Here is an 18,536-nt window from a genome sequence, read left to right on the forward strand (position 1 = left end):
TGGAGAAACTCGCCTCAATTTCTCTGGCAGTGGAGGGGAAAGGGAAAACACCTGTTCTGGGAAAAAGAAGGAATTACCTGGAAAGCATCTACATTTTACAGCATGGTGTGTGACTACCTTCAGATATTTTTTTTTTTATTCCCAATGATTTCAGTGTAGCTTACTTTGCAAGAGTGAAGAGCACACGTGCATTCTGGGAGGGTCTTTGCTGAGGAAAAAGTGAAAAGTGGTTTTTCTGGGGCTTTGAATCCTGTCTTTCAAAACTCGGGGCACTTGAAAACTTACTTACAGGCTGTCTCTTAGCTGCGCTTCTTGGTGGCGTACCTGGAACAGTTACTGTGGTTTTCTGCACTGAGAAAGGTGGGGGGTTTCAACCTGCGAGATTTCACAAGCTCACTTCTACCTGCTGCAAAACACCTCTCCAGATTTCTTGACTGCAGGTACATGTGGGGGGTTAGCTGGGGGCTTGGTTTCTCTGCAGGGCGTGCTTCACTGCAGCGAGAGCAAGGGCAGGCTTGCAGCACCCGCAGTGAGCACGCAGCGGCCCGTGGCGTCCCGACAGTGGGGCGAAGCCTTCACCGTGGTGGTCCGGGGAAAGCTGGCTTGGGGAAGGGAGGGGATAACTGCGCCCCGAGCACCCGGTTCAGCTGTGATCGCATGGAGACCGAAGGTGGTGGCTAAACTTTTTCAAATAATGTGCCCTTCAAGCTCACTTGGTGTGAGTCTTTATCTGGTCTTGCTTGCAAACAACGGATTTATTTTTCCTCTCAACACTCTGCCTCTGTGTTGCCTCTGGCAACCAGGGATAAAGCAGTAAAATGAGACCTGTAATCTAGACAAGGTCTGATACAGACCTCTGCTGTGGCTGCATTTATTAGATTGTATTGATTTGTCAGCAAACCCTGTACGGTTTTTAATGAAAATATACGTGTCTGGCTTCATCTGGAGGGGGTAATGTTTGGATTGAATCCATTTCTAAGCCTGTGACTTTAGCAGAAGAAACAGATAAGTAAAATTTCCAGATATTTTTAAGATCGGGAGAAGGGAAATGAAGTATGGTTGAGGTTTTTTTGTTTTGTTTTTTAAAAAAGTCTCTTCCACAGGAAAAGGGAAAATTTGAGAGGATAATTGAAACATCTGCAGTAACTGTATGGAGCTAAGCTTTTTTTTTGAGAAATCTCAAGAATGAGATGAGGCAATCTATTTAGCACATGGAATTACTGAGAGTACGTTCGTAAGAGCATTATAAATTACTACAGGATAACGGTTAATATATCTATGTTTAATATATAGAACTGTGCTGCCCATAAAGCTGTACAAATGCGTATTTTTGTTTGCTGACATAGCTGTAAAATACAAAAGAATCTCTGAAAGTAGAAAGCATCGATAACACTAACTTGTAAGCAAAGTAGCTGGAAAATTCTATCCGCAGTGCTCAGGAAACATATGTAAATTGAAACCTAATGTTCTAGTGTAGATAGAGAAGGAATTCATATTTCTTGAGAGAAACACAAGAAAATAAGAGTGACACCCTCATATATATATGTGTATGTGTTTTATTATATAGTAATTTAAAATGACACAGTATTAAAGACCGGCTGTAAATTTTCTCTGCAGTATATGAGAGGTGATTACCTTGAGCTGTAGGTTGAAAAATAAAGAATTAAAGTACTTTATTAATAAACTGAAAGCATTTGGAAGGATTAAAGTGCAATATTACTCCAAACATTATCTTATTGTTCAGGCAGAAAAATATTTACAGTGTAAGTGGGTTTCAGTTTTTTCCCCCCTTCATGATTTTTTCCGTTCCAGATTTTTTCCTCCCTCCTTTTTCACACTGTTTGTGTTTTTTCCTGGAAAGTCTTTTTTTGTTGTAGTCATGTATTTCTGCTGAATAAATCTAAAATTTGAAAGGAGATCCCAAAAACTTAATATTTCCCTCCAAAGCCTGTATTTCTGCTAAAGAATCTTTGCAAAATAGTCACCTTCCATTAGCTGATACCAACATTTAGAAATGTTGCAATTTTTTTTCATGATGTGAACTTATTTGTCCAACTTGCTATGCTGTTGTCATTGCCCAGGTGGAAAGTGTCTCTAAGGACATTCTCTTTGCAGCTTACTCATCCTTTGGCAGCCCTGTTCCTCCTGTGCTCTGCTGGGAGCCCTGGCTGTGTCTTTCTCTCAGCCCTAACACTCACCCTAACTGAGGAGTGAGCCCTAGACAAAGCCCCCCAGCCATTAAAAATTTCTCGCTGACAAGCTCCCTGCAGCTTCCTTTGGGCAGCCCTTTGTCACATCAGTGATGATGAATACATCAGCAAATAGGCTTCTGCAGGAAAAATAATTAAATTGTTTCACTGGGCGGAATTCCAGGGTCCAAAAAAAACTTCAGAAAGTGGACTTTTTTCAGAATAAACATAGGGCCTTTTGGCCAGAAATGAATAAGGTGTAAGCAGGGCGAGGTGCCACAGGTTACAGAGGTGGCCCTCAGTGGTGCATGTCCTGCCAGAGGTCCCAGGTGGGCACCGGTGTCATGGAAGGAGTCAGCCGAGACCAAAGCAGACCCTCCTAAGCTGACATCTGTGCGCTGCGTGAGGCCTGGAAGCTGCTTTGCTCTCTGCGGCAGTGCCACAGTGCTCTGCTTTTTACCTGTTGACATCCACAGCTTTTCAACTGCAGTTAATGAGAGCCCTTAGTACACTGTTTGTGAGCGGGTTCAGAAGGTCACATGCAAAAGTGCCTTGGGTTCCTGTCTCCACGTGGCCACCTGTGTGCAGAATAGCAATTTTAGCATGTTCCCCTGACAAACAGGACTGTTCAGGTCAGCTCTGATTCCTGTGCTGAAATTCTTAGGACTGGTTAATAGTAGAGTATTGAAATTTTTTTATAGCTTGACTCTACTGCATGGATAGCATTGCTTTTGGACTCTGCTAGAGCTAGTAAAGGTCAAAGCCTTGTGAATTGGATAGGTGGTTCAAACAATACAGTTTCATTCCATGTGTTGCTTCTAAAATGCTCTAGTTTCGTTGTGTAACTAATTTGAAAGGAACATTAATTCTACGTTATTTTGGGAATAACACCATACTCAATACATTTGGGTTTGAATTCTGAAAAAAAGTCACCTGTGAGCAGGGCTAAATTACCTTAGTTACAAGCATGACAATTTTTTTTCCCTTGTATGCGCTATACAATGTTTAACCATTATTGCTACTAACAGAGCTTACCATTGGTGAATTGCATGGCCATTCCTCCTTATCACAGAATCACAGAATGGTCAGATTTGGAAGGGACCTCTGTGGGTCATCTAGTCCAACCCCCCTGCCGAAGTAGGGTCACCTACAGCAGGCTGCACAGGGTCTTCTCCAGGCGGGTCTTGAATATCTCCAGAGAAGGAGACTCCACAACCTCACTGGGCAACCTGTTCCAGTGCTCCATCACCCTCAGAGTGAAGAAATTCTTCCTCATGTTCAGACGGAACTTCCTCTGCTTCAGTTTGTGCCCATTGCCCCTTGTCCTGTCCCTGGGCACCACTGAAAAGAGTCTGGCCCCATCCTCCTGACACCCACCCTTCAGATATTTGTAAGCATTTATTAGGTCCCCTCTCCACCTTCTCTTCTTCAGGCAGAACAAGCCCAGGTCCCTCAGCCTTTCCTCATAGGAGAGATGCTCCAGTCCCCTCACCATCCTCGTAGCCCTCCGCTGGGCTCTCTCCAGTAGCTCCTCATCTTTCTTGAACTGGGGAGGCCCAGAACTGGATACAGTACTCCAGATGGGGCCTCACTAGGGCAGAGTAGAGGGGAAGAAGAACCTCCTGAGCTCGACCTGCTGGCCACACTCCTCTTAATGCACCCCAGGACACCATTGGCCTTCTTGACTGAACTCTGGATATACATTAGAGGATGCAGATGTGTGTTTTTTAACGCAGTGTCTTGAAAGTACTTACATCTGGCTCATTTAAGACAGGTAAGCCGTTTTAGCAAAACATGAGTTAATGTTTTAATGTGGATGAAGTAGCCATGATGATGGGACAACAGCCAAGCAAAGGCACCTGTTTCCTCTCTGTTGTATAACACCGCACTTCTTTCACATCGTGAAGAAGACAATGTCCATACAGTCTTGTCTTGACTTGAGAAAAGACTTATTATGGAAGTTCCCCCTACTAACCATAGCACGGGATGTGACTGGTGAGCCTGAAAGGCTTCATCTTTCTTCCAGGCCCTTTTTGCTGAAATCTTGCCAATGGAAAGATCTCTGTCTGATATTACAATGGCACTCAGCCCCAAAGGGTCTCAGAGCTTGCCTTACGTGAACTGAGATTCCAAAGCAAAAGGAGTTTCTTGAATTCAGCCCCAGATTTCATTAATTTCAGTGTTTTCCTACCTGGAAGCTTTTTGCATATGAATTCTCCACCACAGCAATGCATCCAGAGATGTTTCCTTACTGGTAGGATGTATGGTGGTCTTTCCAGTCCCTCAGCCTCAACCTAGCTAGTTGCTAACAAGTAGGACTCTCAAGTGGCAAGTTTTTCTTTTGTTCTGGAAAGAGAAGTACAAGTGGAGAATGTCACAGAGCAACATTTCCTGCTTTTTATTCCCTTCAATAGTACCCCAGTTTAGTGTTGCTTCTTGTTGTAGGGAGGATGCAGAGGTGTGCTGCTCTCTTTGCTCGGGGTGGCTTACACGGTTACCTGCTTGTGTGTGTCATGAACGAGACAGTGTGATATATGGTGACAGGAGGCAGGTCCATCATCCGGAGCAGCAGCGCGAGGGCGGGTGTGTGGTACAGCAGCTCATCGGGAGGCCGTGGTGGTGTCCAGGCAGTGGTGTAATGGCAGTGTCCATCGGGAGTGAAAAAAGATGTGCCTTGCTCCTCAGCTGGTGGAAGGTTGAAAGGTGCAACTTTGACCTGGTTACCCATTACAAACAAAAGCTGGAGGACGAACGAGGGAAAGAGAGGTATCTCTGAATATTGTGTGCTACCCTGATGTTGAATCCTTTCAGAGGGACAGAAGGCTTTATTCTCTATCAGTATGATCTCTGTGGTAGAACTGAACCTTTTTGGAATGCAGTAACAGCATGTTGTGTGGTGATAGCAGCTGCTTTGTCCGGGATTCTCAAGGCTTTTCAGAATAAGTGATTCTCCTAGTGCTGCTGGGAGAACACCAAGTTAGGTGTTGTTTTTGCACCATTCTTATGTTTGGGGAAATGGTAACAGAAAGCTTATCAGATATTTACATGTCCTGAACTGCAAACAGACACATCGATATCTTGATCTGTCTGGTCCGTGATAGTTAAGTTTATCTAGAAAGACTAGTTCCTGCCGCTTTTTCTGCTGCTTGAGACTGCATTCTGAGATGATCCAACTGCTCAATATAGCAAAAAAAAAAAAGCCTCATAGAAAGAGAATAGGTAGGAGTAGAGAAGTAAGGGTTAGGGAGCTGAAGTGGCTTCCTGTGCAGTCAGGCAAACACATAGCTAGTGCGAAGGGTGGGATGTTTTGGCAGCATTTGGCCCTTTGATCACCTCCATCATATGGCTGAGGTATAGCTTATGTGGCTGCACTCTTACGTTAAGAACTATTTTGTTTTCTTGACTCCCTCCTGTGATGAAGGACAGGTCCTTCCTTCCCACTTCTGGCAAGTGTTTCAACTATCTGCTGTGTCTGTTGTGTTCTCTTGTCTGGCTGAACAAGAGGGGGTTAATGAACGTACAGCACTTACCGTGAGACCAGGTCTGGTGGCGGTGCTGGGAGAAAGTGCTGTGATATGACTAATCTTTAGATAACTGCATGCAAAGTGGATAACATCTGAAAAAAACCTTATTCGTCCATGTTTATTTTAAATCTCAGAAAAGGCAAATGTGTATCTGTCTCTCTTCTCTTGGCAGAACCAGCTCCTTGCGAAAGGCTTGCTGTTTATAGAGGAGAAGGTTAAGCTGTGTGAAGGCAAGTATAGTAAGAACCTGTTTTGGAAGGGAGTCATGCTTTGATGTTTGGTCAGACAAGATGGTTTGTGTGTCTGGAAAGCATACAGCCCTTTCTGGTACTGTCTTAGGGTGTCACCTAAAGTTTTGGGAGCCAGGCTACACTGCAGCCCTTGTGGGGCTGAGGGGATGGTGGGCTGTTTCAATAACCACCTAGCTGCAACACTCCCACCAGCCATGTCTTCATTGCCAGAGCAGGAACATGGGTCTCGTGTGGTAGCTGAACGTGGGCTCAAAGCAGTTTTGGGCTGGACATGGATCCTCTTGCAAAACGTCTGAGAGCTGCTTTCTGCCTTTTATTTCTCAATGTGATTTGCAGCTCCATGTAAGCATGATTTTGGTTACTGCATCCTACCTCTGAGAGCTGAACTAGCAGACTTTGTGTAAATTTGAAGAAAAAACAGTCACATGGGTGGGAATGAAGTCCTTCAGGAAAGAAGTTGATCACACATGAAGTTCTGTTCAAACCACTGGGGTACAGGCGCTTGCTACCACAGAGCCTGTGGACGAAGGTCAGCATGGTGCAGCGGCTCTCAGTGTTGGATGTGTGGGAAGCCAGTCATGTTTATTAACGCTTTGCTCAAGCAGAGCAAGCTGTCTGGAGCACGTCTTTATTCAGGACTAGGCTGCTGTTTGATTTGACCCAGTTTTGTAGCCTGTAGGAAAGACCCCTTGCAAATCACCAACCTGCAGTATCTGGGTCCTTAAATACCAACAGACACTTATAATGGCATGTTGGTGGTGCTGGATTCCTCCGCATGGTTCTTCACCAAGTGACTGCTCCACCTAGCCAGCAGGCTGTAGGACTCGGACCCTGAAGGAGCTGTGTGGTTGCCAGCCTCCTGCTTGGTGCGTGCTTCTTCGGCACTGGGCCTGTCAGGGAGGAGAAAGGCAGACTCGTGCATTGTCCTGAACGTGGGCACTCGCCCTGCCACTGCCAGCTCTTCAGAATGAGTGCTGGGCAGCTCATTGTAGGTGTTGTTCTCTGTATTCATAGAAAACTATTCCAATATCTGTTTTAGCATTACAAAAATTGAGTTCCAGTCTGTAATAAGCTGAAAGCTGCCTGGGAGTAGTTTGGAGCTGCTCCAATAGTTTGGGTAAGATGACATTGCCCAGGCAGACAGCAAAACCCTCTTCCTATGCCTCATTTTTTTTGTCCCTGGTTTGAAGTGACTCTGGAGCCACTTTGCCCGTGCAGGCTGGCATGTCTGCAGGAGATGACTCACGGGCACCTTTCTTTCGTAATGTGTAGGCTTGTTGCAGGTCTTGTGGTCACAGCAACAAGAACTTCTTGTGCATGCTTGTTGGTTAGCTCTGTCTTCCTGGAAAATTTCTACTGTCCCAGTCAGTACTCAGAAATGGAATAATGTTCCTGCTGCAAGGCATGGCAATGTTTTACTGTGTCTGTTTTTCAAATCACAGCCTCTTATTTTAACGTGATTTTTCGTTACAAAGTCTGTCAGAATCTCGGTGCCTGCAGGACTTAACGATTTCTTGAAGAAACAAACCATTCACCCTTCCCCTTCAGCAGAAGCAATCTATAACATTTTGTTCTGGCTTCCCACACCAAAGTGTTACAGTCCTGGGGAGGAGGCAGAGGAGGGAAAAATTGAAACATTCAATTAGTCTGTTTCCTGTTGTCTTTTTCACTTACAGTTGGCAGTTCCTGGTAATGGGCGGCTGTTATGGGGGTGTTGGGTAGGTGCTCGACTGCCGGCAGTCCCAGTTTTGAAGCCGGTGTCATACCTGACATGGTGGACCCTCCCTCTGAACCCTCCTGGGGTCGTTGGTGGGCTCTCTGCTCCGAAGGAAACATCTGCAGGATCTTGTTCTACTGCCTCCGTGTTCTCTGGCCGTGTCCTAGGCAGCACAACCCATGGGCAAGCATGGTGAAAGCCCATGTGGGAGTCTCCAGATGGGAAAAGCACAGCGATAAGGCTCCTTTGGGTTGCAGTATTACGTGTGCTCCAGTTCCTCATGGAGGGCCTTTAGTCACCTTGAGGGTGAGCCTTCAAAGCTGTCTTGAGCAGCTGTCTTCCATTACTGCTCCTTGAGTCCTGACTGCTGGTGAGCTCCAGCTGAGGCTCTGTGGAAGGTATCGGGGAAAATCTTTTTGTCAGAAACTTCTGCTGTTAAACCTGGGTCCATATTTGCACCTGAAATTTCTGGGGAAGGTATGTAAAAGTTGAAAAAACTTTGCAAACCTTTGGCCTTTGGGATGGGAAAAATCTCCTGAAAAGCTTAGAGGCTTTGGGCCCAAATGCTGAGGAACACACAGCTCTTTAAGTCAAGCCTATGAACATAACTTAAAATGTCTATTCAAACTATTATGTTCAGTAAAGCATTTTTTGTTAATAATAGGCTTTTGACCACAGTTGTATTCCTGTTATGAGAATCACGAATTGCATAACTTAGTCTGCCTTCATGTCCGATACCCACTTACATTTGGGGATATTTGTCTGAGTCGAAGTCATATGAGGGGTGGCCACAAGTGGATTTCATTCGGGAACGTTCCCAAGTGCCACGTTTGAGAGGGGCACGGTGACTTTGTGGCCTTTTGTCAGGGTCCTGAGTGCTGTGTCTGTGCTTGGGAGTGGGGGGACAGCGGCGGGGGTCAGCCCTTCTAGATGTTCTCCCTGGCTCAGTTGCTGCAGAACAGCTGAGGCTGGCTGTGGCCTGCTGGTTTTTAGATTCAGCTGCTAACTTGAGGCGACGCTCCCACACTGGCTGAGCATGCGGACTGTGAGCTGTGAGATTACACAGTCCTTTGCGGTGGAGTTAAAGCCTCCAGCTGATGAGGGGCTTCACTCTTTTGCTGGAATTGGTCTCGTGTTTTGCACAGAGCTGTCTTCTTTGCAGTAAGTGACAGAGCGAGTTATGGTCACACTTGCATCTCTGTCAGTCAAAGTGAAGCTTAGCTGAGTGATGTCTAGTTTTGGACAGAAATTGTGAATGTGAAGGGTGGGTTTGTATCTCTTGTTTGGGGAATTAGAGAGTAGTGGGAAAATTCAACTTGATTTTAGTGTCCCTGTTGCTAAAGCTCTTGGTCCCAATCTGTTTTTGTAGGTGAGGATCGCATTGATGTCCTGTCTGAAATCTGGGATCACTATTTTACAGAGACTCTTCCTACACTCCAGGCAATATTCTACCCGGTCCAGGTAATCTTAATTATAATTCGGTCTTCAGTTAGGTGAGGCAATGTAACTGCAATGTCTGCTAACGGCAAGTGGGAACTTCTCTGCTCTTTGGCCAGCAGCTAAACAGGTCTCAAAACCTTGAAACTAGATCAGGGAGGATGTAGAGTTTGCCCAAGTCAGCATGAACTGTGTAAGAAGGACTGCTAAAATCTACTGGGCCAATACAGTGTTTTGGGCTGAATTTATTCCCAATTGTCTACCCTCTGTCTGTGCTTAGCTAAGCTTAAACACTGAAACTATTGGACTATACCTTGTCTAGGCTGAAGCTCTGGGTCATTTGTATTTATAGTTCTTCCTTTTTTAAATACCTGGGACTCTCTTGGTGCAAACAACAACATTGACAACTTGTCTTTAGAGGGACTAGTCTGAAGACTAGATCAGGAGCACAGGTGTTTAACTCACCCTACCTACTTTTGGAGGGCTTATGTCCCAGCTGTGCCTTTGGAAAATCCTCTGCTGGGTTTTTTGAGGGGGACAAGTAAACCTGCGGGTAGAGGACAAATGAAAAACTTTTGGTAAGACCTGTTTACACTGGGTATTTTGAAAGCTGAGTATCCCATCCAAAGTGTTAGTCTGTGTAATGTTTTAATATAGTTTTAGTCAGGGTTTCCATATAAGCTGTCTAGTTACCTCCCCAGCCTATTTTGATCTTTTCTTCCATCAGAGGAAAAGAAAAACGTACCTTATGAGGAGACTGACATTCTTGGAAATGCTGGGCTCCTCCTTTTGACTTTTGCCTCTTCCACAAGACATACTTTCCAGAGACTTTAAAAATTATTTTTCCCTTGTATTGTTTGAAAGGCAGCAGGTAAAGTTCAAAGGTTGGCCTTTTCCTCTAATCCTGCTAAAGCTGGCATTTCCTAAAAGGGAAAGGACTTCTGTAAAGACAGGCACTAACCTTTCTACTGTGTTTGTTTTTATTCCTTCCTTGCTGCAGATGCTTAAAGGTAGGTGTTTGGCAGGCAAAACTGCTTGATTATAATATCCTCTCTTTCTCTCCTTTTGCAATGAATTTTCAGTCAAGGAGTGACCTAATCTGTTTAAACAAGGATTTGTCTGCACTGCAGCTACCTGTGGACTGTGGAAACAGTTGAGCTATCTGTGTGTCACACCCACTGATGTTAATAATTCTGCCACTTATCAGAAAAATCTACTCCCCTGCCATTAAACGTCTCTAATGAGAAACTGAACAAAAGTTGCTGCACAGTGGGTGCCGTTTTTGGAAGTAATGTGGTGGTAGTGGTGAAAGCGTGACTATGGGATGTTGAGAGTCTTTGAAAGCATAAATTTCTTACTGTATTTGTCTTGTCACAGTATCTGAGTCACTCAAAAATATTTCGTAGAAGCTGTGATGTTAGGGAAGTATTGCCATTTTACGGATGAGGAACTGAAAGGTAACAGCATATTTAAAACTTTGTAGACACTCAAGTCCTACACAAATGTATGGATTTTAACTGCCTAAATGCATCCAAGACTCTAAGTAAGCTGCCCTAGGCTACAACAGGGAGAGTTGCTGGTGCAGCAAGAAAGAAGAAATTGCTCTTATCCCAGGCCAGTGCCCTAGTAGCAAGATTGGGCTCTTCCTACAAACAAGGAGCTGCATGTACCTATTTACACAGCGTGTCACCACATGTGAAGAGAGCTCATCTAGCAACTCTCTTTCACCAAGTAACACTTCTTCATGTGCTGCTCCAATAGATGGGAAAGCCAATTTGTTGTTGGTTCCCCATCCTTCACCGCAAATGTCAGCATGGTTATTTGGTTGTGCTTTTCTGTCATCCCAGCAGCTGCCCATTCAGAATGAAAGTAAGTGAGCCAAATGTGTGAGCGTATGTTACTGAAGGTAATAACTAAAAGTAACTTCCTATATCTGAGCTAAGTTTAAGCCCGAGGCTCATAGCTGTTGCAGAAATATGACCTTTAAGCAGCCAAGTTGGTTAAATTGCCGTACAGAGGGAAACTATGTAAACAGGTCACTGGCTTTCGTATAGTTGCAGCTGTTGATGTAGCTACTTTGTGCGGAAAAAAAATAGCAAATCTTGTTTTGTTTGGCACAGCAAGATGTTTGGCTTTTGAAATGGGGTATGAAGTTAATGGGACTGAACTGCATGGTATAAATAAAAAGTACGCGGCTGCTGAAATATGGTTCAGAGATACGTACCGGTCTTTTCTACATCTCCACGTTTCCAAACACGCAGTGATAGTTGAAAACAGCAAAGTGCTTTTATTATGGCTAAGCTGCCCCCCAGACTTTTTGCTTTAATTTGTATTTACATATTGATGATGCTGTTAATTACAACATTAAACCCATTATGAATTAATGATTAACTGTTGTTAATTCCTTCCAGCTAAATATTTGCCATGTTGAGTGTGTTATGGAGACCATAAAACGGTTCCCAAACAGACTGTGGGGCAGAGATTAACGTACTGGGAAGAACAAGGGAAACTCTTCAGGCTGGAAAGTGCTGGGCAGGGCTGGGAGGAAAATTTCTGCTGCTAAGCTGCAGTGGAGCAAGAGAAAGTCATGTGGATGTTAAGCATAGCAGAGGGAAAGGCAGTAACACCAGAATGTCAAATGGAGTCCAACTGTGTTTAAATATGCTGAGAAATATTACAACATCTTCATCTGTTAAACCTGCTCACTTGTGTTGGTGTAAAAAAGTGACTGGGAGGACACAGAGCGCCTTGTGGTGGAAATCAAAGCTGTTGCTTTTTTTAATGATGCTTGATACAAGCAGACTCGCTAGGTTTGCAGTAGCCTAAATCCTAAAACCTGTAATGGACTGAACTGCGGATTTTTGTTGTATCAGCAAGGTCTGAAGTGCAGACGTTGAGCAAAAAGAGGATCCAACACAGACCAGAGGTAGGCTTAGTTAAGGATTACTCTGTACCAACCTCTTTCCCTACCAGACCCGCTCTGGTTTTGCAGCTCTGAGTGGCAAAAGCATGAGCTGCATCCTGGGCTTTGGATGTTTGTGACCAAATTGGATGGCAGTTGGGTTTCCTGAATACGTAGTCTTTTGGTGACATACAGGCCCATTTTTGGCTTCACTCCAAACCTGGTGTCACCTCAGATGAGGCGTTACTCATTTCAGAATTCGTGTGGGATAGAGACTGGCAGGGAAGCAACCAGAGTACCAAGAACCCTCAGCCTAAGCAGCTGGGGGGTGCTTTGCCACAGCAGCAATGGGCAGGATAGACCCTTTCTGTCTGTGTGCATACGTGTGTTGGTGCAATGCTAACACGTCCCTTTACCAACTCTTGGATTTTGCCTTCTGTGTTTTTTAGGGTCAGGAGTTGACTATCCGTCAGATTGCTCTTCTTGGCTTCAGAGACTTGGTCTTGCTGAAAGTAAAGTTGGAAGAAATTCTTCCTCTGGTCCAGACAAAGCTCCCAGCTTCCATTGTCCAGATGCTGTTAATTCTGCAGGTGGGGAGCCTCTTTTCTTCATCTGACTCCACTTGGGTATCTCAACCTCACTGAGCTAATACGAGCCCTGGAAAGGAGGAGGGGGAGGCTAGAGGGTGTGACGAAGGCGAAGTGAGGTGTGCTTATTTGGGAGCAGTAAATGTAGAAAAGAGAGCTGTATTCGAATGTCCTGAGCCTTCCTGGGAACAGGCAAGGATGTCGCTGTGAAAGGGCTGAGTTTTGCTCTTTGGTGTTTGTATTTTTCTTGATACCTCTCCTCCCCAGCTAAGAATAGCCTCAGGACTCTTTTTTTTCACATAAATTTTCATCTCCCAGCTTCTCTGAATGCCTCTCTGTGCCCTAGTTCTCCTGGTTTCTCAGCTTTGCAATGACAGGGTGAGCCTCCATCACAGAGAATTTGAATGAGCTGTGGCTGCTGGCTGCTGCCTGGGATGCTTAGCAGTGCCCATGAGAGAAGGAATACCTTTGGGCAGCAGGCAAAACGCTATACATCTTCCAAAGGCCTCTCCCAAGAGACACAGACCTTCTGTGAGGACTATTCTCTTTATCCAGACCTCAAGAGAATATTTTCCAAGCATGCCAAACACAGCCAAGTATACCAGCCCTTTTATCTGTTTATATCACCCAGCCTCGCAGTCCTGCAAAACACCATATTACAGGTGGCTGTTTGGGTTCCTCTCACTTTTATTTCTTTTCCAATAATATATCTTGTAATGAGTGGTGGGGAATGAAACTTTCTTAAGTACAATCAAAATTGCAAGGTGGCTAAGCTGGTGTTTCTGTGTGAGTTCTCGCTGTTCTGATGTTCCCAGTGACCAAGACGGTAATAGCAGGAGATACTAAAGTGCTGGCTCAATTTCCCTGAAATATTTTAATAAAAGAATCTTGAGGGCAAAGAGGGTCTCAAAGTGACATATTTCAGAAAGAAAAGCTTATTGAGGCTTTGCAGGAAGTGAAGTCTGTGAACGGTTTCTGAAATGGCTGTTAAATTGGTTAGTGTTATCTACCATCTTCACAGCTGTACGCTGAACTACAAAGGGTGCTTTTCCTGCAGTTCTGCCTGGGAAAAGAGCAGCGCTTTGCCCAAGGTGTGTTAAGGCTTTTCTGCAATGAGAAGTTTCCTGGTTGCACTGGTATCGCTGCAGTTACACTGTGCAAATCCTCAGTGTGAGCGTACCTTGTACCTTCCTATCACTTCATCAGAGAAACACAGCAAGCGGCTTGACGTCCATAGGGTTATGGCTATGACTTCAACACGGAGGTTGACCTGAATGGCCCCCGAACCTCCATTTGGGCTTATCGGCTATGCTCCTCCAAATGGTCTGCCGATACAGTTGGGATATTCCAGTGCAGAGATGTTTGACAGACCCCTGGCTTCACTCAAAACCTCACTCTAAACTACATAAGGGTAATGTGGACTTTTTATATTTGAATTTCAGAGTGTCCATGAGCCTGCTGGCCCCAGTGAGGGCTACCTGCATCTGGAAGAACTGGTCAAGCAGGTGGTGTCACCGTACTTGGGTTTGTGTGAGGATCACAGCTTCTCTGGTAGCACCTGCGTGCTTGGTAAGACATGCACATTGTACAGAAGTTCTTGCTGGGCTACACAGGTTGGTTAACGTGAGGCAGTGCACATTTGTGCTAGAAAACGAGACAGCGTGTGGCTCCACAAGAGGCAAAAAACGAAGGCTAGAACACCCTTGAGAAGGTCCTGATAAACATGTTTCTGAATTTTTGTGATGGGCTTTTTATTTTCCATGACTGAGTGAACTATTACTGCCCCACCGCTGCACGCACACACACATGTAAAGTCTCCCCTCTCTCTGGAGATGGGCTGGATTTTAAAACTCCCTGGTCCATGCCTGATGTACAGCTCTTACCTTGGTGGGAGACTGTGCCTGGTCCCTTGCTGCCTGCTCTCTGTCCCTGCTTGCTACCCCGCTTCGGGTGCCTGGATTCCCAAGCTCACTGCTGCATCAGCCAGCCTTCGTAAACAGTGAAACTGTTGGATGCTCGTTCTGAGGGATGACAGGGGTTTTGTGCATGGAGTGTTCCTTCCATCTGAGGACTCTGTTTAAAAAAAAAATACAAAAAAACTGTGTTTAAACTGGGGATAAATGGGTCTAGGTGAGAGAACTGGCACTTCACTTCCGGAAGGGGATGCTTATAATGGAAAACTACTCCACACATGATCCCAGGAGCTCTGCTTATATGCATGGCCAACCAGAAGAGATTGGCTAGCTAAGAAACGGACACAGTGATGCTGATTTGATAGTCAAGAGGATTTAAGTAGAACAAGTGAAGAAAGCTCCAGTCTCCCTCTGTTTTCATAAGCTTTAGCCTTTGCTTCAATGTAAATTGTAGCAAGCTGGAGACACAAAACCTGTCTTGTAGAACACCTTAGCAGCACAGGGGAAAAGATGTTCTTGTGGTAGAAGGACTTAGCAGGACTCAGATGATCTGTGCCTGTAACACGCTCATGGCACCACTTTAGGCGAACTGTGGCTCAGGGTTCTTGTTCTTGCAGTTGGTTGTTGGGCAGTGAAGTATCTTTTATGCGAGTGAACATGGTTTTGCAGTTCAGCATTGATTTTCAGACCTGATGCTGAGGCTAAATCCAGACCACATTCCTCTGTAAAAGTTGAGCTTTGACAGATTGTTTTGCTGTTTATGGACATCCGCATGCTGCTGGGCTGGTTTGCAAGGTAGCTGCCTGACCGGTACTGAAGTTTCTGGCCATTCTGGATTTCCGCCAACTGAACAAGGCATTAGTGTCATTAAAAAAAAAAAATTATCACATGAACTGACCTTGTAAAGTTTATGATGTGCCTTAAAATCATTGTATTTACTTTGATTTTAGCTGTCATTTATTTGTGTGTATATCCAGCGTGGCCTTTTGCCCCTGCTCCACCCTGTGCTCAGCGGGAGGAAAGAAAGAACTTGTGTTACAAGCTCTTACAGCTGCAACTTCAGGAAAAACATTTGCTGGTGGGGAGAGGACAAAGAATTCTTCTAACTTCTTCCACTGAGCACCACCAGCTCTCTCACATGTGCTTCCAACACACATTTCACTGGAGTGCTACTCATTTTGCTGCGACGGCAGGGTACTGGACCATTCCTGTCCTGCTGTGAAGCTGGGTAATTCCTGTGGCTACATCAGATAAAATTTGAGCACTTTGTCCTTTGACCTCTCTAGGTTATTTCACACCACCACCACCTTCCTCCTCCTCCCTCGGTCCCAACTGCTGTGAAATTTTATGGTCAGGGATTGACGCAGCTGAAGGTCTAGGTTATCAAAGGCACTCAGATGCTCAAACAGTTGGTTTTCCAGGTCCACCAGTGAAGTGCTAGCGTTGTCCTGGTTGGTGGGTAAGACTGCCGTAAGAGGAGTCTGAGGGTATTTTTTGATAATTTTCAAAACTGGCCTTTTCTGTTGCTTAATTAACTCTTCTGCTGTCTACTACAGTGTTCCACATTCAGCTGTATCTGGAACACTGTCTGAGCAGCACCCTTATCTCAAAAGGTCATGATGGCAAGAAGACTATGGTAAAATGCTGCTATTTCTGGGACAGAGAGCAGCAGCTTGACTGTAGCAGAACAGGAGGGAGGAGAAGAGTTGAAGTTCAGTTTCTCCAGACTGAAGTACGCACTGGGGATAAACAGCTATCGATTGCTTGCCTGCTTAAAGAACATGCCACGTGAATGCTGACTAATTGTGGGTCTACTTTCAGCATCAATCTACTCACAGTGGTAACCAGCTGTGTGGTTTAGGTGAGCAGCAGCACGAGCCCCAGTGCACACTGCCTGCTCGAGTCTGGGCACAGCTCATTGCAGGGTGTCTCGGTTACAGTAGTTACTTCAGTACAGTAAAACTCAGGACCTTTACTTTATTTTTGCTCTCAGGAGGCAGACAGTGCTCCTGTTTTCACACTGATATAGGTCTGAGGGCAAGAATGTGGTCTTCTGAATTACTGTCGGTGTTTCCTTCTATGCCCGCAGGTTTTTACCATCTCCCCATGCAGCTTCTCATTATAGTCAAAAGCTATGGAGATGACAGAAAAGGACCTCAGGATCTCCAGCGTCGCCAGGCTGGGCAGGAATAATTTTACATTGTTGTTTCTTATATTATGCTTGCTCTTAGTGGACTTTAATCTCTCAAGTCATCAGACTTGGCTCTTTCAGCAGCACTAAAAGTTTACACACAAAACTGGCACTTTTTTCTCATGGGAATACTTTTATTTATCTGTTAGGCGAACATCAGGCCATGGCCATGGTTTTTCTTTTTCCTGTGTATCCTGGCTTTTTGGGAAGGGCTGCAAGCTCTCCCTGTTTAAATGAAGCATGTTTTAATTTTTAATGTGTTGTATAGGAACAGAGAAGAACCAAGATTCACCCCTTCCCTACAAAATCTGCAGCTGTGGAGTCTGGAAAATTGGCAGCGTTTTGCACTGCTCAGTTCAATTCAATCATCTCCTCAGACCTCTCTAGGTCACTAAGACACCTCTGCACAGCTGAAGCCACTGCAGGATAGACTTAATGTAAATATTAAATCATGGGATGAGGGAGTGCAATGAGCCATTACCTGAAAAGGCTACTGAGCTCTCTTACTCCTCACAGCCCAAGCGCTTAAGCAGCTCTTAAAGGTGTCCAACTTCCTAATGGAGACAGGAGATGGACACCTAAATGCATTTAAAGGCCTCAGCCTAGGTTGGTCACATTGCAAGTATATAACTACCTCCACCATGGGCTTCTCTCTCTTGGTATCAATACTTTGTTCACAGGAGTCAGAAATTAAGAAGCCCTGATAAGTATTGGTGAGGGTGGAGAAGCAGCTACTGCTAATCACACCGGTGTTATTTCGGTCTTGTCTGTGCCAGGGTAACTTCCCAAGAGCCAGGCACGGGCAGCAGCAGAACGCTGATGCAGTGTGCGGGGTTTGGTGGTGCTGGTGCTGTGCTAGGATGCTCGCTGGCTGCTGCCCTGCCTGCCGCTGCCGACGGAGCTGCAAGCAGTGCCGAGCGGGAGGATGCTGGTGTGGCTCCCTGCTTAAACTACATTTTCACAATGCCATCCAACACTACGGCTCGCTGTGGCTTGAGCTGCAGATGACACCTGAAGAGTATATTTACCGTAACCTGCCTCAAAAATTATTTGCGTATACTCTTAAGCATGAAATGAACTGTTTTGAATGAATGTGTTACTGGCAGCAGCGGCTGAAGTGTTGTCATAGCTTGGCTGCTGCCAGTGGTGGAGTTTTGGCTGCTCACCCATTCCTCCCCGCAACAATGTAGAGTTTGTTTTCTGCTTTTCTTCCTGATTGCAAGCTTCCCAAATTCTTTTATAACCTGCAGTGACAAGTGCTTTGCTTTGCATTTTGTTACTCTATCTCTTATGCTCTGCAGTCTTGATGGAAGCATTTTATGTGGTTTAAAGGCTTCTGACTTTATGAAATGAGACCCTGCACTTCAGTGAAGTTGGTGAGAAGCAGAGAGACAGGTAGGGAATAGCTTTATCAGCTGCTTCGGGGATAGACCGTGAGGTGTTTAACACCACATGGCAATGCTGCATGGTGGTGGAAAACAGGAGGTGAAAAGTAATACAAGTAATTCAAGCTGCTAGGGGAGTGAATTATAGTGAGCCAAGGCACAAACTCAGACCCCTGCTTTTCTCAAGGCTTTCAGTGTCAGAATTGAAATGGTGCTTCATGATACGAGGCTGGGGCTGGCGCCTTGGCTTTGAGTTTTAAACCAGGCATTTTTCCCCCTTAATGTTTTTGCCAGGCAGACTGCAGATCCTGCACCCATCAATTCTGTGTCACTGCCTTCACCCGTGCTCCATGAGTACTGCCTTCCTCCTCTGCACCTTTCCCCCAAGCTGTGGTGTTGCACTGTTAGGTGTTTTCAGTGTCTAGCCCCAAAACCAGACA

General features: G+C 45.2%; 1 protein-coding gene across 4 annotated transcripts in view; it reads left to right on the top strand.

Annotated features, from left to right (window-relative positions):
* The window catches only part of PRR5L (proline rich 5 like), a 62,516-nt gene that overhangs the window by 26,948 nt on the left and 17,032 nt on the right, over positions 1 to 18,536 (top strand). For all 4 annotated transcript variants that reach the window (XR_012764516.1, XM_075426039.1, XM_075426037.1 and 1 more), the window contains exons 5-8: positions 5,886 to 5,943; positions 9,051 to 9,142; positions 12,470 to 12,610; positions 14,050 to 14,176. Coding sequence is in view for 3 of the 4 variants with exons in the window: in XM_075426039.1 (XP_075282154.1) it covers positions 5,886 to 5,943; positions 9,051 to 9,142; positions 12,470 to 12,610; positions 14,050 to 14,176 (418 nt within the window). In the remaining variant the exon portion in view is untranslated. The remainder of the gene's footprint in view (positions 1 to 5,885; positions 5,944 to 9,050; positions 9,143 to 12,469; positions 12,611 to 14,049; positions 14,177 to 18,536) is intronic.

The sequence above is a fragment of the Opisthocomus hoazin genome, chromosome 7 (assembly GCF_030867145.1).
Source record: "Opisthocomus hoazin isolate bOpiHoa1 chromosome 7, bOpiHoa1.hap1, whole genome shotgun sequence".
NCBI classification, from domain to species: Eukaryota; Metazoa; Chordata; class Aves; order Opisthocomiformes; family Opisthocomidae; genus Opisthocomus; species Opisthocomus hoazin.